Raw genomic sequence first — 20,962 nt, forward strand, 5'->3', positions numbered from 1 at the left:
TCTTTCGTCTCAGTAACCAGCACTTTAAATACGCATTTCTTTCATTGAAATCGGCTAATCCTGGTTCATTGCGAGGAAAATAAGATAACATAAACTTACTTGCTTGCTTTTCTACAAGCTACGGGCACGATTACTCAGCTCAGTAAATTCTAGCGTTTTTCAATGCGGTTTCGAAATTTATCCGCACTCTTCAGAATCTTCACTACTTTTCCGAAATATATACCTAGGAAATCTGTCCACAAAAATGTCTGAATCATTAGTGCTCCTCAAAAGTCTGAGTTCAAATATTCGAAAATATTCGAGAATTCTAGCCCACCTTTCTTCCGAATAGATATTTACCGAAATTACACTCTGCATGGTTGCCCTTGATGAGTATCAAATGCGATCGTAGATGCAAAATAACCGTGAAGTATATAATGTTGAAATTCAATTGAAGCTTTTAACTACAGTAAAAAAATCAGAGTTAAGAGTTAAAAATCCAAGCTTTCGCCGGATCAAGGGAATCATAAAGGATAAGAAAATTTCATTTCTGCGTGGACTTGATTACATAAAACGTAGGAAAAATGAACGAATGCGAAATGTATGAAATACAATATGAATAAAGTAAAGTATAAATTAAGCAAGCCAATAAGTGAGTGTTACAGAACAAGAGTCTCCAGGTATGCTAACATAGTCATTAAACAAAGATAATTATTAAAACAAAAGGTCCGCGATTTTCGCTGCACTCTTCTCGGGAGTTCAGGGTAGATCAGGGTAGGTTTTGAAGTAAAATGCTTCCAATAGGCGTAAATAGATCAATTTCGATATATTAAAATTTTAGTCCTAAACAATAGTCATCATCTCGAGGCTCTGGGGAATAAACTCATAGAAATCCTTATATTTATTCCCCAGAGCCTCGAGGTGATGCCTTTTGTTTAGGACTGAATTTTAATATATCGAAATTGGTCTATTTGCTGGTTCGTTTTCTTGTAAATTGCTCTTGATTTCATTGCCCTTTCACTCTTTGTTTTGGCATTTAGAAGTGTGTTTCTTCTCGGAAGAGTTTTCGTTATTGAAGTATTCTCGTATGGGATCTGTTTATAAGACGTCTAGTGCTACTGATATATGTATGCCGCCAAAGGAAAACGGTGCAAAATTTGAATGCAATTTGGGTCCTGCCTCCTGTTAAATCAACCATAAGTAGGTTTGGGGAGGGTTTGGGTAGACCAGCAAATACGCATGCTCAGACTGCGTGTATTTCATACCACTACCCACAAGTGCGAACCACGTGAAAGGCAAAATTGCTACTGACTGAAGTAAATTTTGATTGGTTAGATTAGAATCTATCTTAGGCGTAGGAAAGGGATCTGTCACATGTGGTCTGAGGGTCTATATTTCTCTGTCTTTCGAGAGTTGAGGCAGGTATCTGAAACTAAATTTGGGACCTCATGGGCCGCGGGTTGAATTTGCGCGGTATATTATATTTGTGGAGGAAACAATGACCATATTGCACTTAAAGTCGCATAAAATGAAACTTTAAGTAAGAAGGAAACCGAGAAGCCGTAGGAGAAGTTTCATGCCACGTCTAGGGGCTGACATTTCTCGCTCTTCCTGCATTGTCGCGTACAGGACTTCCGAATTAAAGCACCGAGGGACCAACAGGATTAGTATAAGTGACAGGCAGGCCAGAACGATGGGCTTAGTCATCAAGGTACAACACTGACGCAGAGTCCAGAGGTACTGCCATTGTTGTTGTTTTTTTAATTTCTGCCTTTGTTCTACACATGCGCAAAAAGTTCTTGGAAGAAGGGCTTTTTCAAGTTATGGAGCACCCGTGAATCGGCTGTTTTATTTTGAAGTTTAAGCGCCTTTTGCAAGGAGGCTTCAAGTATTTTACACTTACGTAAGGCAGTCCTTTACGCGCTTGCTAACTGTCCGTATGCTTCACCGTCGCAATGTCTGTCGTGATAAACCAGGAGATGACGATCCTTTCGGCCAGCGGTAGATGTCGTCGTCTCACTAATTTTCATTAAATGAGGTAATACCACAGATCTATTAGTTATGAACAAGGAAATTGCCGACGAGAAATAGAGAGAAAATTTCAAGTTATCCTCGTTAAGGTAAGACCAATTGATTTTTATACTCGAAGTCGCATCGCCTTGAATTGATCTTCAAGAATTAAATACCGCATAAAGTATTTTTTGTGTTGCGTTCTATTATAGAGATAGAAAACTGTTATGGTATCTTGGGGGAGGTTCACAAAGTCAACTGAAACATCAGGGCGTTTCTTCAGAGAGGTTTAAAAATAAATATGTCAACACAAAATTGAAGGTATCGTCTGAAAGGTAGCACAGAAAAATAGGATTGTTAATTTCCTTGTTTCCAAACACCACAACACCAGTATTTACCGGAAAGTTGTCGCATGAATTGTTTGAGGTCAAAGAAACCCCTTAATTTTTTTTTTCGCGAAAACATGATGATTTGTCGAAAAGGAAGCAAAGTTTATCTCTGTTATTTAGCATGGTGTTGTTACTCTCACTGAAGATCCGTGCAAGCAGATATATGGTGTTTTTTTGGGTGATGGTCAAACCAATGTTTCAAAACTATTCAAGTATGAAGTATCAACAACCTGCCATTTTGACCAGCGGGTACCCAGACAAGAGAATTATCTTTAAAATTTCAACTTCAATTCAAGCGAATGATTCTTTAAGTACATATTTCACCGTAAAATGAGTCATCAATTGGAGTGAAAGGATACTTTACAAATACATTGAAAAGAAATACATACAAGCCCGCTTATCCTCAAAGATTCCGGATATGAAGCTGAGAAATCACGCGAAGTTGGGACACGTGAAAAGTTAGGTTACAAGGCCTTAGCATTTTCCAGGCTGATCCCTGTCTTGGCCTTGTTATTTTTTCCCGCACTAAACAACTAACCGGACGAATAGGTCTCGGCAGCCATCTTGACTTTAGCCACTCTCGATTTTGTTCGCAAGCCGTCTTCGCTCTCTCCCAAATGACTGCCCCTGCTCTAAGAAAGTGACTAAAGGCTGAAGAAAAATGTGATTTGATTTTGCTATGACCAATGGATAATCGAGCTTAATGCGTCAAAATATATCTCACCCCCTCCTTTGAAGAGTCAAAATGTATGATTAGAACAAAAACAGAGCTAAACTGACAAGAAACAGAAACGTGGTTGAGAATCGTGGTACCTGCAACTTCCGGTTTGAGCATTTTCTTTCGATTCCCGTAATCGGTCGCACATGTAGGTTGAGTTTTTTACAAAATTAACTGTCAAACAGTTATTTGTAGTGTTAGAAATTCCAGGAAATGCATCGGAGAGTTGGCCCTGGTCCTTGGAAATGGTAATTTCCGATTTCCCGGGTTTCCTCCAACTAAGTTTTTCCCTCAGTTGGAGGATTATTGATAATTGTCAATTTGTTCCAAATTGAGGTATGATCGTTAATTTTGGACACTGAAAGTTTGAATCATAGGGATCATGGGAAATGAACATATTTTTTTGAAGCTGAACTCTAATGTCTGGACTCGCAGGACTCGAACCTGGGAACGTTTGATGAATAACCTCTTCACTTGAACACTAGACTACCACATCACTAACTGCGAAGTTGTCATTTTTTCAATGTCAATAATTTTATCTTCCAAATGCCGCAGAAACGCGTATTAACGGAACAATTGCTGAGAAGCAAGCTTACACAGTGAAAAATGTAGGTTACCAAACTTCAAGAGGAAGCTAACCATTTTAAATTCAAGTCTTAGACTTAACCATTATTAAGCAATTATTATATATATATATATATATATATATATATATATATATATATATATATATATATATATATATGTATATACCAATTAGTTTTGGTAAATTAGCGGCAAAATTCCAAGTCGGTTGACCTTTAGTGGTTAAGTGGATAAAAACACCCCTTTCAAAGTGGGTTCCCCGGGTTCAAATCCTGTTTAAGGACTACTTTTACTTTTTGTCTTTTCATCTCCTATCACAAGTCTGGCTGGGACAGAGTGGTCAAAATGGAGGATAATACTTCATTTAAGGCAAAGTGACAATGAAGGATAATCCTTCATTTGAGGAAGAGATCGTGTTGTTCGCTCTTAGGAAGAGGACCTGGGAGCCGCCAGACCAAGCCATGTTCCCAGGGTCTCTCTTCCCATATATCCCTAGACCAAGAGAGCGTTGGGGCTAGTCTTGAGATCAGTATCTCTGTTCTCTTTGTAGGCGTGAATCCCTGGATGACTTGAAAGATGCAGGCATTTATAATATTATTATTATCGGGATTTGCTGTAGTATGTCAGTCAGGTAACATTGTTTTTCATCTCTTGCTCCACTTTTCCTCGATTTCTTTTTCGCGGCTCCTTACCGTTTCTGGACAAATCAGTTTTGGCCATCTCTTTGAATTGATCTGCTGCAATTTTTTTCTTTCATCTTCACACAGGTTCAATTCAGAGAAACAAAAGAGGTATGTGAAATCATTACCAATGATATTTGTCTCTAGGTAAAGATGATGCCCAGTTGTCATCACAAGACAAGAGGCCGACCGAAATCGAAGGCAACCCGAAGGCTCATGGGGAGGGGTGGGTGCTACTCCAATCCCATTGTATGCACAACTTGTCCCCAGGCATGATACTGGTACTCATTTTACCCGCCACAAATGGATGGATCGTACAAGCTGGGGACTTGAACTCGGCGCGCTGAGATGCAGTGTGCACTTAAAGGAGAAACATATTTCTTTGTAAATGTTGTTGTTGTTTTTAATTTTAAAAAGTTGTTTCAGTCGTTTCAAATTGTGGAGATTATGGAGGACTTCCACAAATGACATTTACTTCGCAAGAAAACTCTTTGAAAACAAAGGGAAACAAAACAAGAACAACAACAACAGCGACAACAAAACATAAATTTGATGCCAAACGGAAACCGCAGTTTTGACAGCCATAGACCCATCCGTAGCTGACCAACTCCCATTTTCATTTTTCTTTTTCACAAAGCGAACAGTTTACTCTCTCTATTTCTATCTAAGGTTATTTGTCACGGACTGGTATTTGCGTAAACCCCGCGGAAAATTTCAAAATCAAGGACCCGCGTCTGAATTTCTGGGGCGTGGCATATGTGTTACCTGATGATGCTAATCCCAAGTGCACTGATTCCGAATGTTCAGAAGACAGTGACTGCGACGCTGACCGGAAGTGCTGCAAGAATTACTGCGGTGGCATGGTATGCACGCCGACAAGTAAGCAACTCATTCTCTTCCTCTGAATTAACGACAATGGGCCATTTTCGAATTCCCAAGGTTGGACTGGATTTAGCATGAAATGGAGGCTAATGCGGGCAAATCTTTTGAAATGCAAATATATTTGCCTGCATTAGCCTCCATTTCATGCTAGATCCAGTCCAACCGTTAGAATACGAAACTGGCCTATTGTTTATGTCTCAGTTGGCTTGTAGAGCAACGGTGCGCAAATCAAGGACTGACTCCTTTTCGGATCTTTCGCCCTTGTAGACAATTGTATCCAAGAATGCTATCTGTGAGAGAGAGAATTCAGCCGTAAATTTCATTGTAGGGAAAAATAGTTTATTTTAGTGTCTAGTCGTTCTAGCGCTGGAGCACTAATTGGGGACACTGTAAATTGTAGTTAACAATGAAAGCAAATCAAGTCAAATGTTGGTTTTTGAGGGGAGGGGAAACCGGAGTACCCAGAGAGAACCTCTTGGTGCAGAGTAGAGAACCAACAAACTCAACCCACATATGACGCCGAATCAAACCCGGGCTACATTGGTGGGAGGCGAGTGCTCTCACCACTGCGCCATACCTGCGCAGGGTGGTAAGAGCTTGTATGCTCAATAAAATGATCTCTTTCTTTTCTTCCCGTGTCCCATAAGGAGAACACATCGTCAATATATACATCTCTCTTCCACGTTAGTGGTTTGTGGTTGCCAGGTAAATGTTGGCAAAAGCTACCGCTATATTCGTGCCCATAGCGGTTCCGTGTATCTGAAGATAGTTTTTTCATTGAATTGGAAGAGTTCTCTCTAAGGATCAGGCTGAGCATTTCTCTCAGAAAATGTGTAGGTATTTGAGGGTTTTTATTATGAATATTCTTAATGTGTGCTTTGCATACTACGGTAATTCCCTCTCGTGCAGGATATTCGTGTAGGTGGTTCTGGGCACCCTTGTATTTTAATAAAATGTGTCGTGTCTTTGAAATACAAGTCTTGTTTTTGTGCTATCGGCTGACATGAGTAGTCTGCCGCTATGAATGATGACACGCGTTCAGTTGTTCTGTCACCACTTCTGAAATGAATTCTGGAACCCTAAGAACCTTTCGTAATCAAAATTTCTCTTTTCTTTTCCAGCGAGAGATCCTAACCCGTGCAAGGTAAGCTTAACCTCATAAACACGAATTACATTATTTAAGTGATAATGTGATGTTAATTAAACACTAAGTGACCCAAGCTTTAAGCCTTAATTTCAAAAGACACTTGTTTATTTTAACTGGAATTTTCCTATTCAATGGTGTGCCATTACTAACTTTAAAATCTTGAGAGAGCTGGATCGAGGAGAAAATGACGTCAAAAACGCACTAGTTTAAGAACGCAATGCGTTTGTACGCGACTGAATTAATATGCAGCACGGGAGTTTCGAGCTTTCAGACTTTTAAAACTCGTGTTTTGCATACATAATAAACTGCGTTTACACCCTGAAATTTAAGTAAAGCTTGTGATTAAATGACGTCACTTTTCCCTAGATCCAACCCTCTGAGGTCCAGTCAGTGAGTTTGAACATGAGCAACGGCGGTCCGTGAAATCGAAAACTTACACTCAAATTAAAGTAAACAGCCTTTGGATAAAAATCAAAGCTCAAAATTTTACCAGGCAGGTGTTGAGCAAACACACTGTCAAAATCTGAAGAAAAAAAGGAAGTGTTTTTTTTAATCATAGTACCACTTTAAGCTAAAATCTTTGGAGTAGTTGCTCAAGCCTAACTTTAGCTTATCCTAGATTACTGGAAACTTGAATTACATTATATTTACTGCCCAAAGAGATGTTAAATTTTTGTTTCCCTCATGCATAAAACAACCGATTGTTAAGACTTTCTTGTCGGGAAAGATTCAATTTAGTGGGTATTTAACCGTAAATTTGTGTTAATCAGCTTCTCGGTAAACTGCTGAGAGGTGATGTAAATCTTAACATTTAGGGTACGTTCGATTGACCGTATTCCGAAATAGGAATAGATGGAAAATAAGTTTGAAATCCTTCGTTTTTACGGAGATTCACATTAAAATTGTCAAACATCTGCTAAAATGCTATTTTAAACATATTTTTATTATCCTTGCTACTTCGAAACGCGCCAAACATACCGTTTTAATCATCACTCTACGTATTCTTATTCCGGAATAGGGTCAATCGAACGCGCCCTTAGTAATTTTATTCCATGTTTAACCCGTCGGATATCAGTAAATTTTATGCATCTGTCAAGTTTGAAGTTGTTCCAAGGACTAATTAAATTTAGAGTTATAACGGTATAGCCCTGCTAATGCATGACAAAAGTCATGTTTTTTTGTCAGAAATGGCAGAATCGCACGTTGTTGCCATAAAGCGCTTAACCAAAATTAAAGAAAAACTTCGAGGTAGAAAGTAAAATAACTGACAAAAAAAAAAGTTTCTGGTGACACAAAAGCAACGATTCGCTTGAAAAACGAACAAAATGTCAACGTCGGCAGGGACACTCGTAATTAACTATGTGTAAACTTATAACGATACTTGCACTGTGTTTTTTTCCTTTTCCAGAAATTCCAGTGTCCATCAGGTCAAACTTGTAAGGTTCACTACGTGCCTTGTGTAATGCCCAAATGTAAAGATGCCATTGCTGTAAACAGACCGACATGCATCAAAGACCCGAAAGGTACGTAGGCTTTGCTCGATATATACCAGGACCCGATGAGTTGTAGCTCTCATTTCTGAACGATCACTTTTTCAGTCCATATATAGTTAGAAAGCAAAGCTATATCCAATCAATGTGCAATGTCTCTGATACGTCACATGCAACTTTGTTCCCAGGGTTTTTCTTCGTTGAAAGTAGGGCGGGGGCCTGCGTCACATGCGCATAAAAAATTTAACTTTTGAATTGACGCTGGAATATACCAAAACAACCAGTCCTGATAAGTGCCAATAGTTTTCGCTTTTGGTCATGAGCTCCTATCTCTTCTTTCGGTAATGGGAAGGGAAGATCTGTGTGCAGGGGGAGGAATTAATCAGAACAAAATTAATCATAACAAACGCCGATTTAAGCCAACTTCTCACGGTACAGAGGAATTCTCCGAGTTGATGAAAGTTGGTGGAACAAAGAAATAAAGTGGGTGAAAGAGTAATTAAATAACTAGAATATGAGAAAAGTAGAAAAGTAAAATAATTTATAAGAGGAAAAAAGCTTATTCATTATTAAGCCGGTATTTTTTTCGTATTTATCTGAGTGAAAGAAAGAGCGTGTCTAAAGATGTTTTTTTGTCTACTTATATGTGAATTATCATGAATCCTTTCGACGAAGCAGCTTCAGCTCCTCCAGGTAAGTAAATTTTTACTTTAGTATATTACCTCAGTATATTCTTGGTAGCAGAAGTGACTTACTAATACATATGTTTACAACAAAGTGGGATAGGATATTTCTTAATATCAAGAAGACTGAAGAGCTTACTGATGTCCACTTTTCGACGCCATCTTAATTTCCTTATCACCGAGTAAAAAATGTCAGTAGAACAAAATGTGTAAATTCTCAAAGAACTATTGATGGTTTGCATCTGATGTCACGGGCAGCCATGTTGGTGAACAGAACAATGCAGTAAAATGTCTTTTAGGAATTTGACTCTATTATTATGCAAAACTTGTGGGGCCATTTTGTTTTATACACTAACTTGGCCGTCACATTTCGTGCATGCAAACCAAAGATATGTTACAAGTTAAACAAAAAGCTTAGCACGAATGGATTGTCTGTTTTGGTATTTAAATTAAACTTGAATTTCTCGACAAGCAGCTCGAAAACCAGACAATCCGATTTTCTTGGACATTTTCTCAGGACCAAGGGTTATGTCTTTTTCAAAAGGTTTCGAAAAGGTTGTCACATTGACATTCAACGAAATGTACTCCGATTGACGAAATTTTGAGCTCAGCAATGGGTTGATGAAGGCGTCGAGCGGCGTGCCCAACATAACTTGCATCGCACAGATTTTAAGTTTGTCGATCTCTTTCTCAGAGCCCGCATTCCTTTCTGTCAGAATAATGAACACTTGACAATGAAGTTGACAGTTACTTGTGAAAATCTAGAGAAAATGAGGAGACAGAGACGGAGGCTCAGGGCGTTGGTCGGGATATGTCATGTCCACGAAAGTTATTTTTAGACGAGCGGAAGTGTTTGTTCTAGCGGAAGTCTGTCTTCCGAGACGTCCGCATGCAGTCTTGTCTCGCTTTCAGGTTCTTAGTGAAGAGAGAAAATGGCGGCGCACGTGGAAGGCTAATGAATATTTATTTTCTTTCAAACATCAGACCGAGGTTGGCGTGCATGCGGACGTCTCGGAATACAGACTTCCGCTAGAACAAAGACTTCCGCTCGTCTAAAAATAACTTTCGTAGACATGACATATCCCAAAGGCTGCACCCGGAGCCTCCCTCTCTGTCCCCTCATTTTCTCTTGGAAAATACATTGTTCGTGGTTAGTCTTACGAAGCTCGTTTCATCCCGACCAAGGGACTCATCAGAGACCTTTCTGCTTGGCAAACTCGTTGGGCATCACGCCCAAAGTCCCGTTCGCTAACAAAATTATGACAGCAATCTCGCCTTATATCGCATAAGGATTCCAGACCGCACAAATTCACGAGTGAAAATTGACAATAACGTTGACAGGTACTTGTGATAAACTAGACATCCTTTAATGAACAACGGTCCCGAGAACTTTTCGGTCCCGAAGAGCCATTTACAAAATTGCTATCTGCTCATTTTGAGAGGCTAATACTTTGACATGTTTTCAAGATAACAAAAAGCAAAATGACTGTGAAGTTTGACAGCTTAAAAAACTCTCTGTGCTCAATATACAGAGCCTTGTGACACCCGGAAATATGCCCGCAAAGTTTCTGGATTTTCGAGACTGAGGGCCACCGTGCCGCTGACTAGCCTGTGTTCATTGGATTCGCTCTGACGAAGGGCTAACGCTCGAAACGTCAGCTTTTAGAATCTCTGTACGGTGGCCAATTTACATTATCAACTCCGTTGATAAAACCAAATTTTTGTATACTATTTCCCCACCGACGCAGCATCACAGTTTCTTTAGAAACTACCCCTTCAGTAGCCTGTGTTCAGCCGCCCGTTCTCCCACCACCTGACTTTAAAGTAACTACGCTTTTGGGGCGATATTTGTACCAAAGCAGCTGCGCCTAGTTTGCGTGCGGCAACTAAGATTGATTAAGTATCTTGATTCACAAGTTTTGGTTGTGTTTTTTTGTGATACCTTAAGGTTGGTCAAAAGTCAGTTGCAAATCACTCGCTTAACTCGTTTTTAACATTTTTGGTCAATAGCAGCCCCAGCAGCTCCTCCTCCAGCCCAAGGTTACCCTGGACAGTCGAGTTTGGCACCATCTTTGTTTAACCAACAACAACCACAACAGTACCCTCCGGCCAACCAAGCTCCTTTCATGCAGCAGCCAATGGCACCCTTCCCTCCTGCGATGCCGCCAATGACAGCTTATCAAAACGATGAACTGGCTGATGCAGCTGATTTCCAAACCGGTTTTACTGGAGATCGTACTGGCTTGGACACCGGTCTTAGCGATGCCTCTTTGAACAAAGCGCTAGTAAATGAGAATCAACCGCTAGCTTATCAGAACGACAATACACCGCCCACAGATGAAAATAACTTTTTGCAACCTCCAATAGCAGAAAATGATCAACCCTTATTAAATGAGCCGGCGAGTGAACCCTCAGCGGCTTCTCCTATGATAGCCCCTCAGCCCGCCTGGGACCGAAGCGGGACACTTCAGTGAGTGCAACACGAGAACACCTTTGACAGAGGACAAAATAAAAAGACTGGGATTGCGTACTGGGTCCGGTTGTTCAATATATATAGTTTACGTCATAGAAAGTGCGGCGTACGGGGTTTTATGCACGAGTTGTTTGTGTCAAAAACCCGAACGAGCGAGTGAGGGTTTTTGACACAAACAACGAGTGAATAAAACCCCGTACAAAGCACTTTCTATGTCGTAAACTGTTTATTACACATAACATGAGAATTTTCATTAAAATAGTTTTCTGAACGCGAATTAGAAACAAAAACTCACTAACAATAGAACCAAATGCAAATTTAATTTAATTCAATAACAAAGTACGATTTGCACGAGATGCACGAGTGATTGGCATGGAAACGCCTTTACGCTATCGTTGATTGGTTATACTTCCACATGTGAAATAGCTGTACGCCATTCTGATTGGCTGTATAGGCCTTTTTCACATGTGAAAATAAAGCGTAAAGATTTGTACAAATGAGCTTTATGGAATAAAATTCTCATGTTATGTGTAATAAAATACAATACTTTATCCAACGAGGTTAACACATTAACCTTAAACATGTTCGAAAGCAGATTAACTCAATCCAGGTTTAGCGGAAAATTATTTCATGTTTTCAACTTTTTGATGAAAGTTTCTTTTGCTTATTTTGGTTTTTCAAGATTGACTTCTTCTGATGTAAAGTTTTGCCGAATATCAGCGTTGAACAGCATTGGGAGTAGAAAAATAAACTCGTTGGTTAATTTTTAATCTGGGATTAGCGTTAATCGGCTTTTGAACAAACGGGCCCTGGTGTTTAGCCGCGGTGTATGATCGTAGAGACTGTATAGTTTTCTATTATACACGGCTCGTCGCAATATAATAGCGGCAACGTTTTGGTCAGTTCCTGTTATGAAAATAATTAACAATTATCCCATGAGCGCGCGTTGGAAATAAGTTGTAAATATCCAACGATGCACGTAGAGCCGAGTTGGCTATAAGCAGTCTCATATCCAACAAGTGCGAATGAAATAGTTGTTTTTATTAAATCTTCATTAAATTCTGAACGCTTGGACTCTTCGCAATTAAACCCAATTAGTTTCCAGCCTGGCAACACTTGACGCAATCAGTTTCTATATCAGGTCATAACGTATTAAGCTGATAACCGAGATTGAGCGAACCAATCAGAAAGCTTGAAACGCAATATCAGAGGTAACAAATTTACTAACAATCTTAACTAACAATCAATCTCTTGTTGTTTGCGCATGGCCGATACCAAAAAAAACTCTGTCAATTAACGCACAACAAAGAAATTGTCATTGTTACAATTAACAATGACTCCATTGAAGGTATACACGTCAGTATAACGGAAAACACAATTTGTTTGAAGAGCTCCAACTTACAGTTGTTTTAGAAGTTAGGAAGGGCACTTGTTTCGAGTTGTACACTTGCAAATAGGGACAAAAATCAACGAAAGGTTGAAAGCAAGCCACAAGCAGATCAAACAAAAAATCAGGATAAATTTACTTGAAACCATATTACATGTAACAAATCCCTTTTGTACATAAGAATATTGACCCAGCTTGGTCGCACAATATCCGCCAAGTAGACGGTTGTTGAAATCATGAAGTATCCATGACAATGTGATAGAAACTGCTACATTTGAAAATAAACATTGCATTTCCAAATTTTTGTACTTCCTCGCGTGCCAGATAGGTGTGGGGAGCCCGGAGCAATGGGTGAAGGAGTACGAGAGACAATGAGCACTGTAAACGAAATGACAAAGAATAACGGAGAGACCTTAAATGGTTCCGAAAGCATTCTTTTCAATTTAATTAATGTCAATCTCATTCCTTCAATACTGTCATCCACATCAAAAAGTCAGTTTTACTGGTAAGGCATATAAAAATCAGCATCTTTACTTTTCTCCCTCCACACGGGAATGCAAACAATTGGAGATAAGATTAGTTATAAATATACAAATGGACATTCCAGTAAATAACTATTTTTGTTCTTATAAAACTACTGTCCAAAGTGAACTATCGTCATTTAGTGTACACTTGCGAAGATTCGTCTCTACATTATTCAAGGCCACTGTAATAATTTTCCCATGGAGAGCTTGGCGAGAACAAGACGTAACAAAACCAAACAAGTATTTACGTCAAACATGTGGCCTCCACTCCTTATAAAAGCAGCGAGGAGCTGCCGGCCGGATAATCGAGTCTCCTTTTATCTTTGTGCCAAGGTGTTTCAACAAGTAAACAAGACAGGGCGTTTTGACGCGATTTGTAAATTGGATACAACCCCTTTCAAAGCGATTCAATTGCAGCAATTTTGAAATACGAATAAAACCACTTATCTGTCTTCAAGGATAACAAACCTGGAAGTCAGTCAGTAGAAAGTCAGCGCTGGCAAAAGGAAAGCGCAAGGTTTTGATATCTTAGAAAAAAAAACTTTTGTCCCAAGGGAAAGCTCCTCCTCCTCCTCCTAGCCAGGATTGATTCCAGTTTTGTAATCCTTGAAGACAGATTAGTGGTTTGCAAAGACCTGATTCTCTGGAAATTTAGACTAAAAAAGGCTACCCTAAATCTTCAAACGAGTAGACATATGCATGGAACCTTCCGGGAACGAGCCCCTTCTCAAAGATTTACGAATGGTGTGATATGGGCTAAGACGCTTTCAAAAAGCACTTAACAAAACATGAAGGCGACGAAATTATTTTATGGACGAAAAGGTTTACAAGCAATCTCCCACACAGAGTCCCCGGGTTCTTTGGTCAGCGGGCGGTCTCAAGACGTCCTCCCGCTGACCAAAGAGCCCGAGGACTCTGCGCACGAGATTGGTATCCAAGTCAAGCTATGATCACCGTAACCGCAGGATGTGGAGCTGGAGACATCCATGTTAATGCAAACTTCCCAATACCCAAGAAAGTTTTGCGATGAAACAAAGCGTGGAACCTCAATTCAATTATAAGTCCGTTGTAGAATAATCGACACCAGATACTTGAACAAAAGCCCCCCTCCTTGGCACTTCCTCATACGGCGGAGGGGGTGGAGGCATTCCTGGTGTTAGCATCCTGTAATGCGTTCGCGCAGTAGAACGTTTCTCACGAGGCCACGGCCGCCAATCGTCTTCTATCCTTCCAGAAGTTGGGCTGTACGTGTGATGCGGGCTGGATCCAGGGGAACTCCCGCCACGCCCGCTGTCGGGTTCTTCGTCACTACCACATGACTGGGGATCCAAGGCCCTATCAACCGGATAATACATGTCCGGTTGCACAGTTCCATCCGGGGATCTTGATTCCAGGAATTCATAGGTCATCGGATGCATCTTTTTAATAGCAATGGGGGACATGTTGATTGGCTTGTTCCGTGCGTCGTGATTGACAACTCGAGACGAATCTCGTCCTTTAGCGGTAGCCTCGTGGAACATCTTCTTGGAAGCCATAAGCGCATCTTCGCGCGTGATATCCGGCTCGTGGTAACTTCCTCGTTTGCCACCTTCTCCATTTTTGTTCTCCTTGCGTCTGCACTTTATGCAGAATACCACAGTACAGATGATAGTTAATAGCAAGAAGCCAGCGCACGCTGCTACCACAATGATTATCTTCGTGTCCGAAAAGAACCCACCCTCTTTCTTTCTGCCGTTCAGAACGCCATCATCTGGTGTGGTTTCCAAGCTTTTTCCTGTGGAAACTGTAACTAGCGAAGTCGGAATAATAAACCTTACATAAATCCCCACGCGAATAAGGCTCTCTCTTTCAATGTAACCAGAATCCGAGGCTCGTATTAACAAATGGTAAGATTTCTCAGTCGGTTTTTTCACGAGCGTAATTCTGCCACTGTGCGTGATGTCGAACACTTGATCGTCATTTCCGCTTACGATGGCATACTTTACCAAACCGTTCAATCCGGAATCCTTGTCCACAGCTTCAACTGTAAGGACTGTCGCTCCTTTGGAAAGTTCATTGGTGATTGTGATATTAGGTTTTTCCGGTGAGCCAATGAAAAGTGGCGCGTTGTCGTTCACATCTGCGACAGTAATGTTGACAACTAACTTTACCTCCACGTGACCATCAGACAAGATAACATTCAAAGTATGTGAATTAGCATCTTCTCGATCAAGCGTTCTTTTGGTGGTCAATATTCCCGTCTTGTTGTCCAACGAGAAATCAGGACTAAAGGAGGACATCAATCGTAACCGCAGTGGTCTGTCTGGCGAGATCGATGAAAACTGTATTCTCCCAACCACAGTTCCAATCGGGGAATCCTCTGTTATTGTAAAATTATAAACGTGATCAGTGCACTGAAAGGAAAGTTTCAGTGTTATATTTCCGTGGCGAGGATGGCGTCCATTGTCTTTCGCGTCAATGTTCAGGGCAAAAGCTGGCGCGAACTCGCACCACAGCTTTGCTAGAAGCCGCACGTGACCAGTCGATGAATCAATCGAAAACCATTTGGATTTATCCTCTTCGCTGCCTCTCCGACTCCCAATCCACAGGCTTTCCAAGGTGTAGCTTAACTCTGCATTTCTCCCATCGTCCTCATCGACCGCCGTCACTATGGCGACGAGTTCGCCCACTTTAACGTCATCACGTACCTTTAAATTGATGACGTTGTGAGCGAAAACCGGCGCATGTCTGTTACTGTCTGCTAACGTGACACTAAACTCTTTACTGGTTTGGCGAGTCGTTGGCGAACCTTGATCAGTCGCAACTATCCTGATGTTGTAATGCGCATGGCGGTCAAGACTCAATGGCCGCTGTATTTTGAGGATGTATTGGCCACGAAACATCTCCTGCAGGACGAAGTCTTGCTTGTTACGTCGCAGCGTGACTGTCACTTGACCGTTGGCACCACTGTCCTTGTCACGCACCGTTACTATGGCAACATTGGTGTTGACAGAGGTGTCCTCCGGAATCCTACCTTGCTGGTCAAACGCGTCTGACAGCCTGTTGATGAGTATCTCTGGACTATTGTCGTTTTCATCTAGAACCTAACCGGAGGTAAGAAAATCATGTACTTTTTTAGAAATCCTTTAGTCGCTAAGTGATGAGTTATCGTTGTCTTGAGTGTAAATCATTTTATAAAGTATGGGGAAAATGATTCCAGCGCGCGAAACCGCAATGCAGGCTATTTGAAAGGCCCTAATTACTGTCTTGCCTTTTACACTAGGGAAGACCAAGAGTAGACATGTCATCTGCTCTATGCTATAGAAAGAAAAACATTGTAGAATCAATCACATAGCCCACTTCATATTGTCTTAATTGCCTCATCCGGAAATCCAGGAATTATTCTTTATTCCAGACATGGCTTTTAATTCCACTCAAAGATCCGAAGCCATTTCCTGTGGGTGGATTTAAAAACAAATATTAAATGCTCAACACGAAATTGAACCTGCGAAGAGGGTAACATTTTTAGATCCCCTCCGCGAGTAAACAACGACACGGCGCAATTTTACTGCTTTTGTTCTGGTTTTGGCGATTAATTTGTTATGTGAATAAAGTGGTTTCCCTTTCAATTCCACTTGCGCTCAACATATTTTGTACAATTCTTCGTAGACTTCGTATTTTAAAAACCTTACTCTAAAACATTTTCTGTACAACGTCAAAACATACATTAATGCCACAAAACCAAACTGATCATAACATATTTTTTTTCTGATTCTGCTAACAAGATGAAAAGTGAAACGCCTGCGGTTAAGTACATTAAGGAGCATTAAGTCTGACAAATTTATGTATACTTTGTAATTCGCTCAATGACAAACTTCTTTTGTTCATTGCAGACAGAGGAATGATTATGCATTCACCACGGATGGCGTGATTGCTTTTGTCGCGGAGCAAAAACGAATCTTTCGCCTCTTTCGGGAGTGACTGGTTCGAGGGAAGGGCTGAGGTGAATGGAAAGGGTGATCATATTTTGGCAGTAATTTTGACAACAAGCAAATATAAATGATAGCAATTCTTTTGAAACAATCATGACGGGAAGAACGAATATTTAAGTTAAATTCATGCCAGTGTTGTTCTTAAACTCTTAATGGTGTTTACGTCAATCAAGTGATACACAATGGAACATTAGCAATGTTAAAGAAGATGCTCACAAAAGAAGGAAAATATCACTTACAGGTTTATTTCCCCTGAATAATGAAAAGTTACGGTTGATGTATGAAATATATTATTAGCTATCAAATGGTCATCAATCATAGCCTTGTGTGCCAAGGCATCGAAATGTTATTTGAGCCTTCGGCTAAATGAACAAGTGAACATTTCCTGGAGCTAAAAGAAGCCAAATAGCTTCCATTATCCTCAAACCGAAGTCAATGAGATGAAGTCCAAAAGATAATGAGGATAAGTGCTACAGTTCTATTCTAGGTATGGAGCTTTTGGTTGCAATGCATCAAAGAAAAGCCACCTTGACTAAATAAGTACAGTCTGTAGTTGAAGGCAAGTCGTCTTATTCATCAACAAAAGCCTACGTATAGTAAGTTATTATTCAAAGAGACAACTGAACATGACTCCAAACCAACCTCCAAAAACAAAGGGGGAAAAAGCTCACACGTTGAAGATGGCATACATTAAAATCCTGCATATTAGAACACCGTGCTAACTTCTAACAGTCTCTAATTTCCCGTTAAAATGCTAAAAAATCTGAGTACTTGTTTCAAATTGGCAAAAAAATGAGTTCTTACACAAAGACTCAACCAAATTGCATGGTCAGAATATCATAGGAACCATAACAGTCTGTAGGTCCCATTACCTGCTCCAGATTTGAGATGATTCAACTCTTATGTTGAGTTTGAAAGTTAAAAGACTTACTTAGAGGTAGGGCGAGTGTTGCCATAGTCCAAAAAAAGGACAGAATCTATGCTTGTGGTTCATTTTTTTGGTCGACAGTAAAAAATTCGAAAATTATATATATTTTTTACACCTAATTATTCTGAACTTTCAGTAACTACCTTAAAAATAGAAAAGCCTGTTTAGCACAGATTTGACTGAAGTAATTCTGTTATTATACACATGTGGACTTGATTCAACTGATTATACAAATTCAAGTGCTGCCATCTTGTATTTCAAACTTTCAAATTAAAGTTCTCGGAGATATTGAAAGCTTTCCCTGCATCCCTATTCTGTATTGCTACAATCAATTATCAAGGCAACTTTTTCAAGGGCGCGAGTTAAAACTGCACATGTCATTTCTGCAGGTAAATTTAAATGGCAAACACTTAAGAACGTCCGTTCGCTAAGTAAGCGTTCTTTCATTGTCAAGCTGCATTTTAAACAAACTGGCCCCCCTCTTTGAAATGCTAATTGTTTCTGTAAATGAAATACCGAGTTCTGAAATACTAAATGTGCTTTCTCTGTTGATAAAAAGAAAACTACTAAAAGCCAGCTCAATCTCTTTAGCCTTTCATTTGCGTTCAAGTTAAACTCCAAGGACAACGTTTTCCCCAAACGACGGAGAGCTGCTGAGCTTAGTTATCAAATTCTGAAAAAGCTTAAGTGCGGTCATTGTCAATTGAACGATGTTTTACTTTCCTGTGACTGAGAGAATAAATGTAAACAAACATTTCGCTGCGGTCAAAGATTACTAAGTTTCAAGAAAACAGCTCACTGAATGAAAAACATTCGGATGTAGGTATAATTTTTTTACAAGAAGCTTAGGAAATTTAAATGAAGCTGCTTGCATCTCTGTTTCGAAGGATATTTCTTAATTTCCGTTTTCAAGGCCATAGCGTCGGTGACAAAACGATACCATGCCAAGCGACCCCACACATGACGTTTAATCTCAAAGTGTCTGCGATAGCAATTTCAACAAGGCATCTGCCTCTTGATCGACTAAGACAAGTTTCTGCCCAAACTGCCCTCCCAAGATAACCTTGGCCATAAAAACCAATTTTTGAAACTTTTTAACACAAAGCGACAAACAAATATTTAACAACGAGGTGTGTTGCAAAGTTAAAATTGAGTACACAACATGAAATGGTATGCAAATACGAGACGTCCCTTTCAGTAGATCTTTTTTCAATTACATGCAAATCCTGAGAGGTATGTCAATGAGGATTAAAGAACGGATAGGAAAAGCATTAAACAAAAGAGCCTTACACTGTGGGACAGGAAGAACCGATATTTATTCTTTTTACCAATGGTAAGAGTAAGTTTCAACCATAATAAACGCAAGAGGCCGAAGCATTTAGAAATTCGACAAGGTTGAAAAGTTTAACGCGTACACAATTAGCGGAAACTACGACATTTAGAGAAGGCGTGTGTATGATTCATTTTCCTTAAACGTGTCCTTATGCATTACATTTTATTTTAGGCGATTCGGGAAAGAATACGAAGGTACCTACAGACAACTGACAAGCCTTTGAAAGACGCGAACTGTAATCAATCAATAAATCAACATGTTGCAGTTCACAGCAGGGTGTAACAGAGCTTCAAAATGATAAGGAATCCTTAACGATTGATGTTTATCGCTTTAGATGAAATAAAAAACTAATTAATTTCTTCGACGTCTTGATCTTTTTTCTAATTTCCTTGTTAAAGGCAGAGAATATGGTGGTTCGAAATGCTAAAATGGGTCAGTTGAAAAACGCCATCAAAAGTTCATATCGCACTGTCAGTAATAAATGTCCTGAACTTAATTCTCAAGTCAATGTTATTTCAATACTTCTACACTAACCATAGGAAAAATTGAATTTATAATAAAAGGTCCTGTTAGTATTATAAGAAATTTACTAATAACACCGTTATTTGAAAAAATAATAAAGTTTTCCCGGTAGGCAAATAGTTTACATATTAAAAGCTGTTGCGGTGCCTAATTGTGCATTCACCATGTTCGCACGACATTTGATTATTTTTGGCTATCACAAATCCTCTCAGCGAAATAAAAGATTAGGCCATATTCGACGTTTGAAAGTCAAATCATCATAATTGAACTGAAATTCCGTTCACTTTATTGCGTGAAACGGAAGGGAATCCATTTCAATGGCTTGCCTTTCTGGCTTTTTGAACGTTAACAATCTGTCAACACATATTGTGATAGCTTATAAAATGTCAGCGTAAATTTCATTATAAATAACCTAAATGGATCATAGCGATGAAAAGGCGAACAAATTCCCCTATAATATATACCACAATAATCATGCAACAAAGTTAAATTCAAATTTTTCGAATTTCGTGACTTCGTCGCCAATGAAAGAAACATCCCTTTCTCGAAACACGCTTCGCCGCAACCGGCCACCCTAAGAGAAATCACAAAGAACTAGAAGCCCAATGTAAATACTCCACATACACTAACCTTCACATTTATGACAGCGGTAGAAGGAATTGAATCAGGTCCTTTGTCTTGAGCCATAATCTCCAGCTGATAATTTTTTGACCGTTCGTAATCCAGGACAGCATTCGTCCTGAGTTCTCCAGTAGTCTCGTTGAAAGTAAATAAATCATTATATCGAGGTGAAGCTTTCAAAGAATAAACGATCTCTGCATTTGTACCAATATCACCATCCGTAGCTTTGGCTTGTAAAATGAATGTTCCCGCTCGAGAATTTTCTTTAACTTCGCCAACGTAGAGATCTTGGCTAAATTTTGGGATATGATCATTTGAATCGAGTATGGTTATGTTCAAGCCCTTGCGTGCAACCTTAGGCGGACTGCCTCCGTCTCGAGCTTCAATCACCAAATAATAACTATTATTTTTCTCGCGGTCCAGTCTTTTCGACACTACAAGCTTGAGTTTCGTGAGTTGTGACGTGGGCCGCGATATTTTAAGCCCAAATTTCCCCCCATCATTGCGGATTACAATTTCATAAGTTTGTACACCGTTCTTTCCAATGTCATCATCTGTGGCGACAGTTATTGGTAGCTCAGCTCCAAGAGGGGCTGACTCCGAAACAGCGATGTGTTCCACGCTCTCCGCAAACGCTGGG

At 39.9% G+C, this 20,962-nt stretch overlaps 2 protein-coding genes and 1 long non-coding RNA gene across 6 annotated transcripts in view; 2 read left to right on the top strand and 1 right to left on the bottom strand.

The window, feature by feature from the left end:
• Positions 1–2,024: 2,024 nt before the first annotated feature.
• Positions 2,025–11,148, top strand: LOC138000311 (uncharacterized). 3 transcript variants are annotated; one of them, XM_068846626.1, is made up of 8 exons: positions 2,025–2,099; positions 4,232–4,312; positions 4,449–4,472; positions 5,031–5,240; positions 6,365–6,387; positions 7,799–7,913; positions 8,559–8,573; positions 10,574–11,148. In XM_068846626.1, the coding sequence occupies exons 2-8, from the start codon at positions 4,258–4,260 to the stop codon at positions 11,035–11,037; spliced, it is 906 nt and encodes a 301-aa protein (XP_068702727.1). In that variant the 5' UTR covers positions 2,025–2,099; positions 4,232–4,257; the 3' UTR covers positions 11,038–11,148. The 3 variants fall into 3 exon arrangements, with proteins under 3 accessions (XP_068702727.1, XP_068702729.1, XP_068702728.1); XM_068846627.1 differs by lacking the exon at positions 2,025–2,099 and adding an exon at positions 2,293–2,310; XM_068846628.1 differs by lacking the exon at positions 8,559–8,573 and having other exon boundaries at positions 10,577–11,148.
• A 1,693-nt stretch (positions 11,149–12,841) lies between these two features.
• Positions 12,842–20,962, bottom strand: part of LOC138000305 (protocadherin-1-like) — a 10,130-nt gene continuing 2,009 nt past the window's right edge. For both annotated transcript variants that reach the window (XM_068846621.1, XM_068846620.1), the window contains exons 2-3: positions 20,332–20,962; positions 12,842–16,030 (exon numbers count right to left, since the gene is read on the bottom strand). The exon at positions 20,332–20,962 is cut by the window's right edge. In XM_068846621.1, coding sequence (XP_068702722.1) covers positions 14,003–16,030; positions 20,332–20,962 — 2,659 coding nt within the window. In that variant the 3' untranslated portion in view covers positions 12,842–14,002. The remainder of the gene's footprint in view (positions 16,031–20,331) is intronic.
• Positions 15,937–19,487, top strand: LOC138000313 (uncharacterized). Its single transcript, XR_011123105.1, has 3 exons — positions 15,937–16,040; positions 16,820–16,929; positions 19,351–19,487. It is a non-coding gene; the product is annotated as an uncharacterized lncRNA (long non-coding RNA).

This window comes from Montipora foliosa, chromosome 4, assembly GCF_036669935.1.
Source record: "Montipora foliosa isolate CH-2021 chromosome 4, ASM3666993v2, whole genome shotgun sequence".
Taxonomy (NCBI): Eukaryota; Metazoa; Cnidaria; class Anthozoa; order Scleractinia; family Acroporidae; genus Montipora; species Montipora foliosa.

What these genes read in the sequence shown, in the direction of transcription:
- LOC138000311 (XM_068846626.1), top strand. Translation starts at nt 4,258, where the DNA reads ATGCAGGCATTTATAATATTATTATTATCGGGATTTGCTGTAGTATGT. An exon ending in TGCTGTAGTATGTCAGTCAG is followed by an intron (nt 4,313 to 4,448) that starts GTAACATTGTTT and finishes ATCTTCACACAG; the next exon opens with GTTCAATTCAGAGAAACAAA. An exon ending in CATGGTATGCACGCCGACAA is followed by an intron (nt 5,241 to 6,364) that starts GTAAGCAACTCA and finishes TTTCTTTTCCAG; the next exon opens with CGAGAGATCCTAACCCGTGC.